At 39.8% G+C, this 16,828-nt stretch overlaps 1 protein-coding gene across 4 annotated transcripts in view; it reads left to right on the top strand.

Annotated features, from left to right (window-relative positions):
* The window catches only part of CTNNA2 (catenin alpha 2), a 1,151,703-nt gene that overhangs the window by 353,923 nt on the left and 780,952 nt on the right, over positions 1–16,828 (top strand). For all 4 annotated transcript variants that reach the window (XM_014343874.4, XM_003816600.4, XM_003816599.3 and 1 more), the window contains exons 5-6: positions 10,593–10,712; positions 14,853–15,119. In XM_014343874.4, coding sequence (XP_014199360.1) covers positions 10,593–10,712; positions 14,853–15,119 — 387 coding nt within the window. The remainder of the gene's footprint in view (positions 1–10,592; positions 10,713–14,852; positions 15,120–16,828) is intronic.

The raw sequence follows: 16,828 nt of genomic DNA, 5'->3' as shown, positions 1-16,828 counted from the left end.
CAGCCAATCTTCCTGTCTTATTTTCTTTATCAGTGAAAGCAGGTTATGAGGAGGGACCAGGGGAGATAGGAAATGAATAACGAGAGCCTGCTCTCACCTCACCATTGAGCTCAGATTTGTTCAGTAGGAGGAATCATCAAGAAATTACTTAAATCCTAACTATTCTCTGTCAAAAAACCTTGGGCAGGATCTTTTACCCAAGGTGGCCCCAATAAAGTAGCCAAGATTTCCAAGTTATGTATAAATTCTGGAAAAATATGAAAGGCCTCAAATTCCAACACCTGCAGCCTGAGCTCCGAGGTCATAAACACAAAGGTAGTGTATCTGTTTATGGCTTCTATACAGGTCCCTGAGCAGCAGGGGACACCAAGAAACTGCTTGGAAGTTTTTTTTTTTTTTCCTCTCCTCCTTAGGAATTTTTCAGGGAATGGGTTCTGAAAGGCCAGGAAAGGCTCTTGAAATTGGATAAGCTGATCAATTTGAGGAGAGACTTTACCTGTTTCAGAGGCTGGTGAAGGGCAGTAGAGTACTATAATTAACGATTTAGCTGCTGGAGTCAGAGTAACTGGGTTTAATCTTGGTTTGGTATCTACTTGCCATCTGTCTGGTAACCTACGAGATAAATCTCAGATATCTCATCTGTTAAAGTGGGGCTAATGGCAGTGGAGCCCTCAGGGTGGTGGGGAGGTTTGAATGGGGACGATTCCTGTGGAGCACTTATCCCAGAGAATGGCACAAAGTGAGTGTCCTGTCAGTGGCAGCTGAATAGGGAGTGTAAGATCACTGGAACCACTTGTAGGCTGCCACACTGGCTGCCACTCCTCCAGTGTGTCTCTGTTATATCCATCTTTTCAGTTGCACAAAACTTCCTTCTCAAGCATGTTGGAAGAAAGGTTGTGTTATCTTTCCCTTACAGCCTAGTTAGTCTCCGAAGGCGATATTTTTAGATAAGTCTTTCCACAGAAGGACAATCTTCCTTTACCCTAGCAAGGAAATAATACGACTGAACCTAACAAAATTAACCTTACATCTCATATGTCATTGTTTGCTGTGCTGTGGAAGGCCCTGTCAGCAACTGTCAGGGAATGATGATGGGCTGAATATCCTTGCTGAACTGCCTACACTCCACACTCGAGAAGTGTGATAAATCCAGGGCGATGACGCCATGTGTGGTACCAGTTGCCTCCTGCAGTCCTGCCTCTCATCCCACCTGTTTTGACCAGTGCTGTTGGCTCATCAGATCACAGAAGCCTGCTGTAATGGGGAGTCAATTGCAATCTCTTCTCCACACAGCCGAGTAAGGGAAGTTTGTTTTTTTTTTTTTAAACGATTTAGCACAAAATCATGGAAAGGTCAACCTGGCAATATTAAGTAGTCCTGTCAGACTGTCAGTAGTAAAATTAAAAATGATTGTAGACTAAATAACACATTTGTTCTACTTAGAGTGCAGTGTCTGTAGCAAACAGCTGTGGTGGAATGTTGCTATCTTGTGGAGCAAGTGAGGAACTACAGTTTCTGGTGCCGTCTGGTGTTTTCTCTCATGAGCTATTGCCCCTACCCCCTAAAAAAGACAATACGTCAATAATTCATTGCAAACAAACATAGCACATAATTCTCCTCTGTAGTATATCAGTTCTTTTGCGCAGAAGCATATCTTTTCAGGACTGATAAAGTAACGTATTGTCTGCAAGCTTCTATTTATTTGTTTTTCTGTAACTCAGGATGAAGAACATGTCAAATAGCTTTACATATTTTGATGAAGCAAGTTAGAAAATATTTACACCTTTCTCAAGGATTTTTTTAAATAAACAATGAGTTTCTTTACCACCTGGATGATTAAACATAGATGAGAAAGGAAAGAGTGACAGTTGCTTTCTAAGAAGAGTAAAGTAGTGACTCTGGTTTTCTAGTTGGGTTCAGATTGAGTAATACCCTGTAGTGAGACTACAGCCTCCTGCTATGTTAACTGCTACATATCTCTTTTACCTTTAAGTGTTACACATAGTATTCTACTTTTTATCTTTCAGGCCATATGTCAAAATTTTATTTGTGTTCTTTCCAGGTGTTAATTTTTCTCATCTCTGAGTAACTCAGAGGAACATGGAGAGAATTACCTTTTTCCGCAGCAACTTATATTCATGTTTTTTCATCAGCAGTTCGCCAGGTTGATGAAGAATAGTCACTTGAGTAATCATGGGCAAATGTTATTCAGCCTCTAAAAATGAGTAAAGGATTAGGAGCCCTGCTGAGGTCGTGTGGTTTGGCAGTGTGCAGGTCTTTGCATTTTGCTACTTGATAATTATGTTTAGGAACTTAAATTTATATGGCAACTGAGAAGTTCTTCTCAGATAACACATAGGTATCTTAGTTGCTCAAGTTATGCTACTTGTTCTATCATGCAAGTATTTGTGGTACTTTAATATTGAGTTCTCTTTGAGTATATCATATTAAAGATTCACATGACTGCAAAAGGTTTTTGCTGCTGCTGTTATTTTAAATTCAGGAGGATAGTGATAGAACAGTGGGTGACTTAGAGTTCTAGTGCCCAGTTAGCGCCCAAGTGAGAATTTAATGTTCCTGGGTAAAGCTGAAGTAATCATTTACATTTCAGACACCATTTAAAAATACTGAATTATAATCAATTTTATTGTTGCAGTTGCTGACAAATGATTTCCTAGCCAGATACCTGGAATATCCTGCAATCAGTTCACATTGTCAGTGTGTTAAGTTGATATGTGGCATCCGGAATTTTAAAGGAATCCTGCATGTCAATCAGTGATCATGAAGAGGGACATTTATATTCCCTAGGCTCTAAACTAATGTAATCAGATTATATTGTCAATTATTAGCATGAGCGATAGCAGGACACATAAACTCATCTAGATGTGTATGTCAGAGAAAACAACCACCTTTCTATCCTCAGGCTAGATCCTGGGATAGTAATGTTCTTGATTATTTGATAATTTCTCTCTAGAAAATGGAATAGCAAGATACAAAATAGCAACCCTTAGTCAGCTTCTCCAGAAGTCAAGTTTCCTTAGTGGCTACCAAGGGCCAAATATAGTGCTGCTGTTCTAATGTGGGGGTGGGGGGCATTGATGAGACATGATGATCTTAACATTAACTGTGACTTTGTGAGTTTAGCATCAAACAGCCTCATGCAGCCTCAGTAGTGTATTATTTCTCAAGTCTACTGTTTAGTCCTGAAGTTCTAATGTGTCTCTTGTGTTTGAATAACAACAGTCAATTGGTATCATAAAATAGCCTTGTCTCTCATTATAACTGCAGAAAATATGGCCCAGGTTTTTAGCATATCTTTTCTGTCATAGCTATCATGGTATTACCTTCATGCAGCTGCATTGTTCATGATTTATTTATTTATTCAGTTATACACTTAAGAACTGTTTATTAGGTGCTGACCATATGCAAAACACTGTGCCAAGATGTATTACTTTAAGGGTGAATAAGACTAGGCTCATGCCTTCAAAACCTTACAGGCTACTGGGGAGACATTAGGACATTAGCATAGAGTGGAATGCATGTTAGGAAAGGGTGCATATTGCTGTAGTCTCACGCAGATGGAAAATATAATTATGATGCTTTCTTTCATAAATAACGGAAAACCTAATTCTACCTAGTTTTTTAAAAAGGGAATATTTTGGCTCACCAAATTAAAAGTCCAGAGGTAATAGCTTCAGGCAAGGCTTGATCAAGGTGCAAAAGCATGACAAAACCAGGTTTTTCTTTCTTTCTCCTCCTTACTGAGGACTCTGTTCTCTGTAGCCCCTGATAGGAGGCCTCATAGTCTCAAAGTGCTTGCCAACCGTTTTGAAGGTTGCATGATCCTAGACTAAAGATAGCACAAAAGAGGAAATTCTCTTTCCTCGTAGCTCAAACAAACAAACAAACAAAATTCTACAATCTTATTAGGCACAATTGGCCTCTCAGTCATGTGCATATCTCTGAGTTAATTATTTAGATGGATAACAGAATATGCTAATTTCTTAGTTAACGTGGTCAGGACTCCTGCTCTTTGCTCTCCCCAAGCTAGAAATGGGATCAGTTTAACCATATTGTATGGCTGCACAATTTAGGACAATAAGAGAAAGGATGATGTGGTTGGGAGAGGGAGGTCTCAAGATTGGGTCTCATTGAACTAAATGAGGTTTGCCTCTCCTCGAACCTCTGGGTTCCTCCTTGAATCGCTGGGCCTAGATTCAGTAAGTCAGAGTCTCAAGTCCAAGCTGGGGGCTGAAAGTTGGGGAGAAGTGGAAAGAGTTGGCCCCATCAAAGAGGTGAGGGACGAATCATTCTGTCCAATGATGAGAACACAACCACTCAGTCATTTAAACAGGGAACATTTAAATAATTCTTAACTCTAATAGCAGTTTGGAATAACAAGGGATTAGCTCATAAGAAATGACAAGAACTCTTAAGGAATATGGGAATGGCAGATATGAGGAGAAGCTGCTACCCCTGGGGCTGGCATAGGGCACTCTAGGGAGGACCCCACCCTACCAGGCCTGAGATCCAGATGTTGTTGGAGGGTGTGGCCTTGGGTCACTTGATGACAAAGGAGTCACTAAGGTGCCACACAATATAATGGAGCTTGCTAGAAATCTGCCCTTTGGATTGTTGAGGAAAGCTGTTCATGGAGGGGTGTCTCACTGGAGGCATTCTGCTACAGAATTGCACAGCGGGGCATACTGAGGGAAGCTGCTGGCCACCTGGTGCTGGAGAAGCTTCCCCTGCTACAGGAGCCTGTTGAAGGAGCACACCAGAACCAGGAACCAAACCCTTTCCTCTGGCAGCGTCTATGCAGCACCCTCTACTGACAAAGCTTAACATCAGGCCAACTGGGAAAGGAGTAATATTTCAGGGGCCCATCCATATTTTCATAGTGTTAGCAGAAAAGGTGAATTTGGATTTGATAGCCTATGCGGGAAAAGAGCATGTTACTGAAGGAAAATAGGGTTCTATTACCATAAGAAGGGAGATGATAGATTCAGGTCAGGCAACAGATTTTAACTACAGAAAGAGCTTTATGAACCAAGGAAAGCACAAAGGCACGAGATTAAGAGAGGAGTCTTGGAGTGTTTGAAACACCAGTGATTCTATTGTTGGTGCATAGTGGGCAAGGTGGGGAGAGGCAATAACAAAGTTGAACAGAGAGATCCAGGTTATGGACGGTCTTGGATAACATGATAATTAGTTTGCACTCTATATATAGGTTATGGGGAGCCACTGAGTAGTACTAATAATTTGATTCAGATTAGTGATTTAGAAAAATAATTTTGGTAGCAGTGTGGAGAAGGAATTAGAAGAGGAACACATAAAGAGACTGTTGAAATTATCTAGACCAATGAATGAATGAAAAGCTGGCTAAGACAATGGCAGTGTTTATTGTGAAAAAGAGGTAGATTTTACAGATACTCAGGATATAGAGGCACAGTGAATAGAACTTGGAGACCAATCATATAGGGCAAGGCTTTAGAAACTCACCGTTTCTGAAAAATCAGTGCAGCATAGCTCAGAAATTGAGTATGGGCTCTGGAGCAAACTACCTGGGCTGAAATCCAGACTCCTGCACTTACTTGCTGTGAGACTTCTGACAGGTTATACAACTTCTCTGCTCTGATTTCAGTCTCTACTGGATAAGCATAGGAAATAAGAAAAGCATCCAATTCAAAGAACTGTTTTTTGGGACTAAATAAGATAGATTTAAGCCATTTAGAACACTATCTTGTATATCGTAAGAACTCAATGACACTGGTGTCATTTTTTTTGCACAAACTGAAAATAACTTTGGAAATATATAATAAACTAAATTGTTGTGCTTTGTATAACACACTTATACACACATTTGTATAACACACATTGATGCGCTTTAAGCATCAATGACACTAGCATGTAATCAGTCTTTGCTTCTGATGAAATCATTTTTTTCTTCCCTTGTTGACAAGGAAAGACACAATTTAATCAAGAAGACCAACTTAACTTTATGGGGCAGAAATATAAAGTATGATAATGCTGAGACACCAATGGCCATACCAGAGTATCTGATTAAATAAGTACAATAGTTAGATGGCGGGTCTTACATGCATTCATTCTTTCATGCATTTGGCCAACTCCTATTTCCAAGATAGTTATTTTAAAATTTCACTGTAAAAGTAGACTCTAACAAGAGATTTACATATGATCCATTAAATAGTTTTGTCAGTGTCACTTAAAATCCAGTCAACTTAGGTAACAATAGTAAACCCTGGAATGGGGTCAGTCTGTCCAAACAGAAATGATAATCATAACAGCAACGATTTCTAGTAATGGTATAGCCAGCAATTTTCTACAGGGAACCAGAACACACAGTGCAGGCAGGGATGTATCAGACTCCTCAATTCCACACTATCCCATCCCCAGATGCTGACCTTATGGTAGACTCTGCATAAATATTTAATGAATAAATGAATTATAGGGCTGCTTTATTTATTTATTTGTTTATTTATTTTGAGACGGAGTCTCGCACTGTCGCCCAGGCTGGAGTGCAGTGGCGCGATCTCGGCTCACTGCAAGCTCCGCCTCCCGGGTTCATGCCATTCTGGTGCCTCAGCCTCCTGAGTAGCTGGGACTATAGGCACCCACCACCACGCCTGGCTAATTTTTTGTATTTTTAGTAGAGACTGAGTTTCACTGTGTTAGCCAGGATGGTCTCGAAATCCTGACCTCGTGATCCGCCCGCCTCGGCCTCCCGAAGTGCTGGGATTACAGGCGTGAGCCACCGCGGCCAGCCTGCTTTTTTATATTGAAGTAAGTAAGTACAGTTTCAACCAGGAAAATTAGACACTGATTTAATGACTATCTCAAACAATATGACACAGTTCTAGACTAAATAATAGGAGTAGACAGGCTTGCTTTAGGAATGGTGGTACAGGCTATTTTGAACAGGCCTGTGAAAAGGCCAAGATTTTAAGAGTTGTAAGTGACAAGTTCTGAAAATAATTTCTTAACCCACTAAATTGGGAATAAATTTTAGTGTCTTCTCTAGAAGTGTCAGTCTTTTCAGCTTTATCTATGCACTGGTTATAAATATTAAGGACAAAAATACGTGGTTCAGTAAAGAGTTCTGGCTTTGGTGTTTATAAGCCCAGCCTGGTCAGTGGGAGAAGAATGCCTGGCTGTAATGTCCAAGATCATGAGGGCATTTTTAATGGGAAAGGGTATGACAGCTGCCTCTGAGGGATCCCTTTATGTCAGCTCATTAGAAATCATTTCCCAATCCAGGACATAAGTGTCTTCCAAACCTCCCCCTTATCAAAGGGCTCAGCCGTTGACACCAGTGTCCTTCTTAGAGCCATCACTAGGCAGCCCACTGCCTGTATTCTCTCTGCAGCTTTCTTTCTAGTTCTGCCAGAGCCCCTGTCATCCGCAGACTTTCCAAGAGTAAGATAAAAACCTTTATCTTCAAAATTATTAAGGCATTTTTCCCCCATGCAGCAAGTTGGTGTTTCTATTTAATGAGCCCCTAATTCTTGCCATACATTTTGCTAAGCAAATGTATGGTTTTGCTAATATGTATGATTTGATATTTTGCATTTCTTATCTCCTTTAATTCCCACAAAAATCTGTGCATAGTGTGTAGACATTATTATCCTCATTTTATTAATGAAGACGTGAGGATTGGAGAAGTTAAATAGCTTGCCCTGGATCACAGAGCTTGCCAATGACATCGTTGGGGTTCAAATCCAGACCAATCTGACCTCATAGCCCTCCTCACACAGTTGTACTTAACATTCTTCATGGTGGGGCCCAGACAGGTGTATCTTGGTTAAAGTGTCCCAGGGTTTTCTTCTGTATCTTCTGCTCTTTGTTCAACTCGCAGTCCTGAACTCCTCCATGAACAGTAAATGTTTGAGAGCAAGGTATTTGTTTGGGCCATAGGAGTCACTTTCCTTTCTCTAGCTGCCCAGAAAGGACAAAAGATCCTTGACTGTTCAAAATCCTTGACTGTTCAAAAATAAAGACTTAATTTTTATATTAATTTTGAATTGTCAATATTGTCTGTTCACTAAACTTATTTTTTCTTCTTTTTCTACGTCCCTTCAATATTCTATCTATCTATCTATCTATCTATCTATCATCCATCAATCATCTATCTAATCTGTCTATCTGTCTATCTATCCTATCCATCCATCCATCTCCATCTCTCATCTATCTACTAGTAGTGTGTGCCCATAATCCAGACTTTAGTTCCATTTCCTTTATTTCTGTGGGACCTTGGACAGATTCTGCCCCGTGATTCTTTATGAGAACTTTTAGACTTCTTAGATCCTTCTGGATTCAAACTCTGCATGTAACTAAGTTTACCTTTACACGGAAAGACCCCATTCTTGGTGTTTCTTTGGAAAAATATTTTATTGAATTATAAGAAATTAAAACTGGCATCTAGATTCTTCAGAGAAAACCACTGAGAAAATAAGTTATGTGTAACACCGTAAAATAAATATTCCAAATTGGTCTGATTAACAGCCGATGAGAAGCCTGTTTTATATATATTAGAAAACAAATCCAGAATTTAGCTCCCTCTGAGATAATTATTTTGCTCTTCCCTGGAACCAGTTTTTATGTCCCAAGAAGAGATTTACATCTCAAATAAGCAGCAGGAACAAATTAGCTGCCAAGAACTGTCCTTTCAAAGATGCTGTTGATAGCCAAGTTAAGATGATTATAAATCTATTAGAATGTACAACACCATTGATTTTAGTGTTTTAAAGATCTGAGGTACGAGATTCTCTTTGAACTATAACAATGTTGTAAAAGTGCCTTTCCATACCATAAAATGTAATTTGACTTGGGTGCCTAAAAAACCTAACACATGGCAGTTCCTTTTTCAACTGTACTTCCTTTTTCACATGAGCACTCTTAGAGCCTAGATAGGAATTGGGAATGACTAACATTGAGGATTTACATCATCGTTTCATATTTTTATAATTAGGAAAAAAAAGAAGACGCATGCTTTCCATAGAAGATGAGAATGGAAACTTAAATTTCCCAATCCAGGACATAAACGTTATGTGGCATCTAGATTAACCTACCCCCAACCCCTGCCACCAATATCATTCCAAATAACTTCCTTTGCTTGCTACAACTCTTTCCTTACTAAAATGAGTTAGCCTATTTGGTAAATTGAATGGTATTACATATCTCTGGGACAAAAGGCTTGATGATATTCATTATTACTGGTTTAGATACGTATTCTCTTTCTTTGCTCAGTGCACTTGATAAGGAAGTGAAATTAGCCACCTTTGTGATTGCGTCAAGCCTCAATTAAGTTCAGATCTGAGTTAATATAATCTATGGTTATTTTCAGCCATTGTAGTTATCATTTGTGTTTCCGAATTGTCAAACAATGCACTGTCTATATAATGCCCTTTAATTTGCCCAAAATTACAAGAGCCGATCTGAATTCTGCCCAAGTATTTCTTGCATTTCTCATTACTCTTTCTTTCAAAGCTGCCTTCTCGCTCCATTCCTCTCTCAGGAAATGGAACAAGTCGGGGGCCTCTGTCAGACTCCCTTCATGTTTAAGAACAGTTGATTTTCCAAAAACATGTCTGTGTTGTGCATTATTCACTCAGGACTGTGTTCTTGGCTATTTCCATTGATGAAATTATTTCTATAAAGACACTACCTGACTGACAGGGACTTAGCGGACTCCTTCACCACAATATCTTAATTTTAGTTTAATGGTGTCCACAGATGGTATAACTTAAAGGTTTACCAATTGTGGAAATTTTCACACCATGTTGAAGTTAAGATCATTGTGGAGGGGAGAATAATACTTTTCAAAACTTAAATTATTTATAAAGGAATTTTGATGAAATTCACAATTCAGGTCCAATGCTACTATGGAAAAGTTCACTGAGACAGTTTGCAGCGATTTGGAAGCATGGCACATTGGTAGGGCGGTGTGCTTGCCATCATCCTCTCCACCCCCATTCCACTCCAACTGATACCACCTTCAAATAGCAACAAAACTTCAAATTCACTTGCTTTCAAGGAATCAATATTTCCTCTTTCCATTGGATGGAGAGGTATAAACTCAGCCTAAAATTATAATCCCTTTAGTCCCGGTGCTAGAGATGTTGTCACCATTGGTTGCAGATTCATGCTGTCCTAAATTTTTAGCAGCTCAGGAATTTCTCCAGTCTTTTGTTTGTAAACCATTTTCTCTTCTGAAGGCTTCTAGAATTTTTTCTTAACTTCAATATTTTTTCTCAAATATATTTTCCTTAGTGTTTCTACTTAAAGGTCGATATCTTTCCAAATCATACTTTAATAAAATATAATAAACATGGGATTTTATATGCACCAGGAGTTCAGCAATTGCTCTTTTATATACAAAATATTTTTAAGTCTTGAATAACTATTTAATCTGACTACACATGATTGTTAGAGGAACTCTTCTCCTATTTTTTCATTTACATGTTAACACATACTAGTGTTTTAGAGTTTTTGGGTGCAAATTCCATTTCTAACATGTTGAATAATATTTAAATACTATCCACTAATAAATATGTTGTTTTTCACCACTGCAGGTGGAAGAGGCCCTGGAAGCTGTCAAAAATGCTACAAATGAGCAAGACCTTGCAAACCGTTTTAAAGAGTTTGGGAAAGAGATGGTGAAACTTAACTATGTAGCAGCAAGAAGACAACAGGTGGGAAAGATTTTAGAAATACTAGGGGAGAAAATGGGTGAGTTTAAATAACCCTGTAGCTTTGTAGGCCTGAACAATGGATCAACTGCATCTGCTTGCTATCAAATGCCCTAAGAACCTGTGATGACAAAGGTTGCTTCCTGCAGGGGCCAGTTGTGATGCCATGGTGGGCTCTGGACCACTCTCTGGACCCCATCTATAAGCAGGCCACAGATTACTTGCTTCACTGGTGGACCCACCCTGCTAGCCCTACCACACTCTGATCTTCTATCCACTGTAGGAACACAGCTCTGATGTCAAATAAAAAATATTAAACTGTGGGGTAGTGCTGTGGTCAGTCTCTGGATGTCACCCTTTGCCCTCACTTTTTGTCTCCTAGTCTTGTGAACACCACCACACATATGCACTCCCAGGATATGTAGTATGTGGGGTGAAATTTTTCTGAAATAGAAGAAGAAAACATGAACAAAATGAGAGGAAATGCAGGGGTGGGGGAACGGAGAAAGGGAGAGAGAACAGGGGGAAAAGGGGAGGGGAGTGGGGAAGGGGAGGAAGGGAAAAAGGGGTGAGAAGAGTGCAGGTGAGCGTGAGTCACTCTCATGATGCTGTGTGACCTGGGATCTCCTCAGCCTCAGTATTAGTTTGTTCTCATGCTGTTATAAAGAACTGCCCTGAGACTGGGTAATTTCTAAAGAAAGGAGATTTAACTGACTCACAGTTGCACATGGGTGGGGAGGCCTCAGGAAACTTACAATCATGGTGGAAGGGGAAGTAGGCGCCTTCTTCACAAGGTGGCAGGAGAGAGTGAGCAAGAGCAGGGAAAACTGCCTTATAAAACCATCAGACCCCCGTGGGAACTCACTCACTATCACGAGAACAGCATGGAGGAACCACCCCTATGATCCAGTCGCCTCCCTTCCTCGACACATGGGGATTATAGATCCCTCCCTCCACATGTGGGGGTTACAATTCAAGATGAGATTTGGGTGGGGACACAGAGCCAAACCATATCAGCCTCCTTTTTGTCTAGGGATTTCTCAGTTTCAGCTAACTCTGTTTACTCACTGGATACCTTTAGTATTTTGTTCCCATCGAGTGGGTTTTTATTCTTTCGCCATAGAAAAAATATTTCCAAATGTGGAAGGATCTCCTAAAATCCTTTCACCCATCCTTTTGACTGCTTCCAGAATTTTTAAAAACATTTTGGGCCATTCGTAGTTTCTCTAACTTTCTCTCTGACCAACAGGAAAGTTCCACTCAACAAACATTTATTGAATGTTCATTCTGTGCCAGGCTTAAGTGAGGCTGGGATTAGGAACTTAACCAAGAGCCAGTCCTCAGTGAGACAGGCACATAAATGTGATTTTAGTTTATGTGGTTATTTTTAAGTATGTTTTTATCAGCAGAATTCCTTGTTGAAAGGGAATCTTGTATGGTAGCCCAATGTGTAATATAAACAGGAACAAAGTTACTCTGAATAGTAAGAGAGAGATAGAGAGCCCCAGGAGGCTACTGGTGCAGGCCCCAGAGTCTAGAAGCCTAGGAATCTGGTGTTCTGATGTCCAAAGGCAGGAGGAGAAGGGCATTCTGCTCTGGAAGGGAGAGAGAGAATGAATTCACCCTTCCTCCACCTTTTTGTTCTGTCTTTGCCCCCAGCCGACTGGATGGTACCCACCTACATTGAGGGTGAAGCTTCTCCACTTAATTCACTGGCTCACATGCCAGTCACCTCCTAAAACACTCTCACAGTGACACATTCAAAATAATGCTTCATCAGCCTTCTAGACACCCCTCAATCCAGTCAAGTTGACACCTAAAATAACCAACACAGATGTGCCGATTTTGAGATATCCACATTGAAACATCAAATAGAAGAGAAGTGTTGCCTGGAGATGGAAACATGGGCCATCAGCATGTAGCTGACATTAAAAGCCACGAGAATATATATGATGTTCATATGAAAATACCTACATTATTTATTTTTACTTCATTAATACTTTGTTTTTAATTGATTGTTAGTTCAGACTCTTTCAAGAAAATTTAGAAAAACAGTAGAACAGAAAGAAAGGGGAAAAACACATAATACCCTACCACCCACAAAGAATATGGTGCTGATATTTTGGTATATTTTCTTTCAGATATTTATCTTCACATATTAATGCATTTAAAATCATACTATGCATACAAATATGCGTATTGTGTTCTGCTTTTTAATTTATCTTATAAATATTATTCATGTTATTAATTTTTGGAAAAGTAATTTTAATTATCACATACTCCAATATGAATGTTTCAGTAGTTTTTTTTCAACCAATTCTTGGTAATTCAATATTTAGATTGTTTCCAGTTTTCTTCTTATGATTAAAACATGTTTCTTCAAGTGTTTTATGGAGAGATTTTCACAACTCGCATTTCTCACTTCTGTATTTAGATCTATTTTACCATTTTATTATTTTTTTTAGTATAGATACCCAGGAATGGAATTTCTGGACCAGATGTTCTGACATTAATAAAGGTTTTCATGACTGTTTAGGAGAAACCTACCTCTCGTGCCCAAATCATTGCCCAGTAGAGAATACATTCAAATATTTGTTACCTGTTTATCCATTTTCATCTCTGGGGCTCAAATTAGATAATCCCAGTTTAGAAATTGTGTTACCTAGCATCCATCTTTTAATGCTTAAGCAAAGGGGGAAAAAGATGGTTCAGTAAATTGTTCATTATTTATTACCAATTTTCTTGACAATCTTAGATATCAAATATAATGTGTTTGTCTCAGAATTGTTTTGACCAACAAAACAGAAGATGTGATTTCTTGTTACCAGGTCATTCATCTATCATGTGCCAAATGAGCAAATAGGAAGAGAAGCCCAGTGGTTCAAATACGCTTTACTGATGTTTTCCAGCTGGAAGAATATTCTCCCAGAGATACACAGCTGGCAATCCTGCATGGCTCTCAAAGAGCAACACTGCTTTAACATTTCTGAAAATCATTTGAACATTTTCTTAACAACAGCCTTTAAAGATGGAAATAAAGAGACTCCCTAGTGGTATTATTTTGTCATCCAAAACTAGGAAAACAAATCATCTTTGGCCTGTTATTTTCTGTTCTCTAAACTTAATGATGAGCTGCCATTAGAGGCTGTCAACAACAACAAAGCAGGAACCCTATTCTGAAAATGATAATTAAGGGACACTGATGTGTTGAGCAAAAATCAGAAGTTTGGTTTCCCATTTGTAACAGTAATTGAATATGGAGGCAAGTAGGACCTCAGAAGACTGACGTTTTCAGGTTTTCTGTCTGTTCATAACTAACTGTGTGGCCCATGCAATCAATTTACCTTCTTGGTGGCTTGGTTTTTATATTATTTCAGCAATATTTTATTGAATGCCTCTTATAGGCCAACCACTTTGCTAATGACTAAAGAGCCACTGAATAAGAAAACTAGGGCTCCCTGCTGTCATTAGAGGTACGTTATAGAAGAGAAATATATGCTCAAAAAATACAGTAAAGTAGGAAGTGTTAGTGATAGGAGAGGAATAGTGTCTTGTGGGAACAGATGAAAGGGGACACAGCTTAGAATGTTGGGCGGAGGATGTGCCAAGTCAGTGGAGCCCTGTCAGGTGAAAGGGTAGGGCAGAGGAGGAAAGCTCAGGCATTTCACATAGAAGGGACAGTAGGCCAGGTGTGGTTGCTCATGGCTGGCATTCCAGCACTTTGGGAAGCAGAGGTGGGAGAATCCCTTGAGGCCAGGAGTTCAAGGCCCACCTGGGCAACATAGCCAGACCCCACTTCCACAACTTTTTTTTTTTTTAACTAGCCTGGTGTGGAAGCATGCACCTGTAGTTCTAGCCACTTAAGAGGTTGAAGAGGGAGGATCACTTGGGCCCAGGAGATGGAGGCTGCAGTGAGCTTTGATAACACCACTGTACTCCAACCTAGGTCACTATAGAGACCTAGCTGTCTCTATAAAACAGACAAACAAACAAAAGAGTATATGCAAAGGCCCGGCAGCTAGAAACAGCACAAGGGTTTCTGAAGTTCAGTGTGTTACTAAGAGTCTGTGACTCCAAACTGTGTTGCAAATATTTCTATGCAAATTTCATGTGTGTGACAGCTTTCATGTGTTACACACACAGGAGCTGAAGGATCCTCACTGTCGGGATGAGATGGCAGCCGCCCGAGGGGCTCTGAAGAAGAATGCCACAATGCTGTACACGGCCTCTCAAGCATTTCTCCGCCACCCAGATGTCGCCGCTACGAGAGCCAACCGAGATTATGTGTTCAAACAAGTCCAGGAGGCCATCGCCGGCATCTCCAATGCTGCTCAAGCTACCTCGCCCACTGACGAAGCCAAAGGCCACACGGGCATCGGCGAGCTGGCTGCGGCTCTTAATGAGTTTGACGTAAGCATCCTGGTGAGGTACACAGAGGGGTGGGCACTGGTGCTGACAAAAAAAAAAAAAATGTATTGGGGATGAAGGGCCACTACAATAATTTACATTGATTTTTCTCTTTTGGAGGTTTTAATAGTAAGATAAACTACATAATGCATTTCTGTAATATATTGGCTAAGCCATTATCACTTGTCTTTAAAGAAACAACTGTGGCTGCAGTGGCTCACGCCTGTAATCCCAGAACTTTGGGAGGCCGAGGTGGGTGGATCACCTGAGGTCATGAGTTCGAACATGGAGAAACCCCGTCTCTACTAAAAATATAAAAAATTAGCTGGGCGTGGTGGCGCATGCCTGTAATCCCAGCTACTCGGGAGGCTGCGGCAGGAGAATCGCTTAAACTCGGGAGGCGGAGGTTGAGGTGAGCCGAGATCGTGCCATTGCACTCCAGCCTGGGCAACAACAGCAAAACTCCGTCTCGGGGAAAAAAAAAGAAACAACTGTATTTAAGAGTGCCCAATCCCTTCCAGGTAGATGAGATAACTTACAGGCTATTTTAGGGACAGTTCATAATTTGACGATCATCTTTATTATTAAAGGGGCACATGTTATGGGCAGCCTAGATGTACGTTGCCTCTATGTTGTGCCTGCGTGAAAAGCTGCCATCAATTTCTTTGTTTTAAATCAGTGATAAAGTACATTGCCCTATGATCCCACATAGGACCCTGGTCTTCATTAGAACAGACCCTCTGGGGAGAGCCTGTGTTAGTTCTGTGAAAGTCCTACATTCTACACTGGCTGTTTCTGTAGGTGTGTCCTGGTGAGGGAAGAAGCAAGGAGGATTGTTCACTGTGCTGAGCCATATGTGAAGCATCAGTGTGAGTGAGAAGGTTGCACGCATGTCATCAGCACCCCGGGATGACAGCCCCCACTTTCCCCGGGTCAGAGGACCTGTGAGAAGTTGGAATTTATTTATCTTATGATCAATGAAAGCCTACAAAGATTTATAAATAATTAGCATCTACTTTCCAGGGTTAAATAACCCTGCAGGGGAGATGAGGGAAGTAGAATGCACTAAACACCATTTAATTGATAAAACACAATGTTACAGGAATTCATAGAAGAAAAATAGGTTACTTAATGGTCATGAAGAAAGATGATGAGCTTGCTTTTGAATATGTTGATGTGAAGTTTTGGCAAGAAATAACTAGTTAGCAGCTGGAAAAAAAGGTCCAGGAGCAAAGCAATGATTGTTCAAGGCTTGGAGATGGATGATATAATTGAGGAATAATTTTAACAGTTCATACTCAAATAGTTCTTACCATTTTCATAGTGGTCTCTCCTCTTTCCCATATTTTTACAGTTAGTTATATGTATCTCACACCATATATTATTTCCTAAGGTTTTTTTTGTGAGGATTAAATATGATAATATATTTAAAGCACTTGCTACAGAAATGAAGACTTAATAATAGGTAATTTTATTCACAAAATTGCAGCGAGCAACTGAAAATTCATAGAAAATAATGAGAGCTCAAAATAATGTTTACTTTGTATAACATAAATATACAAAAATCTCTAGATTTTCATCATGTAAAATAAAGTAGAATAACGAGGAAAGAGATATTCACAAAACAAATAATTTTTAAAAAGTTAATTTTATTTTATTATTTCTTATATCTGCTAGAAATAAGTCTAATATAGATGTGAAGGACCTAAAAA

Source organism: Pan paniscus, chromosome 12 (assembly GCF_029289425.2).
Source record: "Pan paniscus chromosome 12, NHGRI_mPanPan1-v2.0_pri, whole genome shotgun sequence".
NCBI lineage: Eukaryota > Metazoa > Chordata > Mammalia > Primates > Hominidae > Pan > Pan paniscus.
The sequence above is the reverse complement of the archived record's forward strand: the minus strand, read 5'-3'. Positions and strand labels throughout refer to the sequence as shown.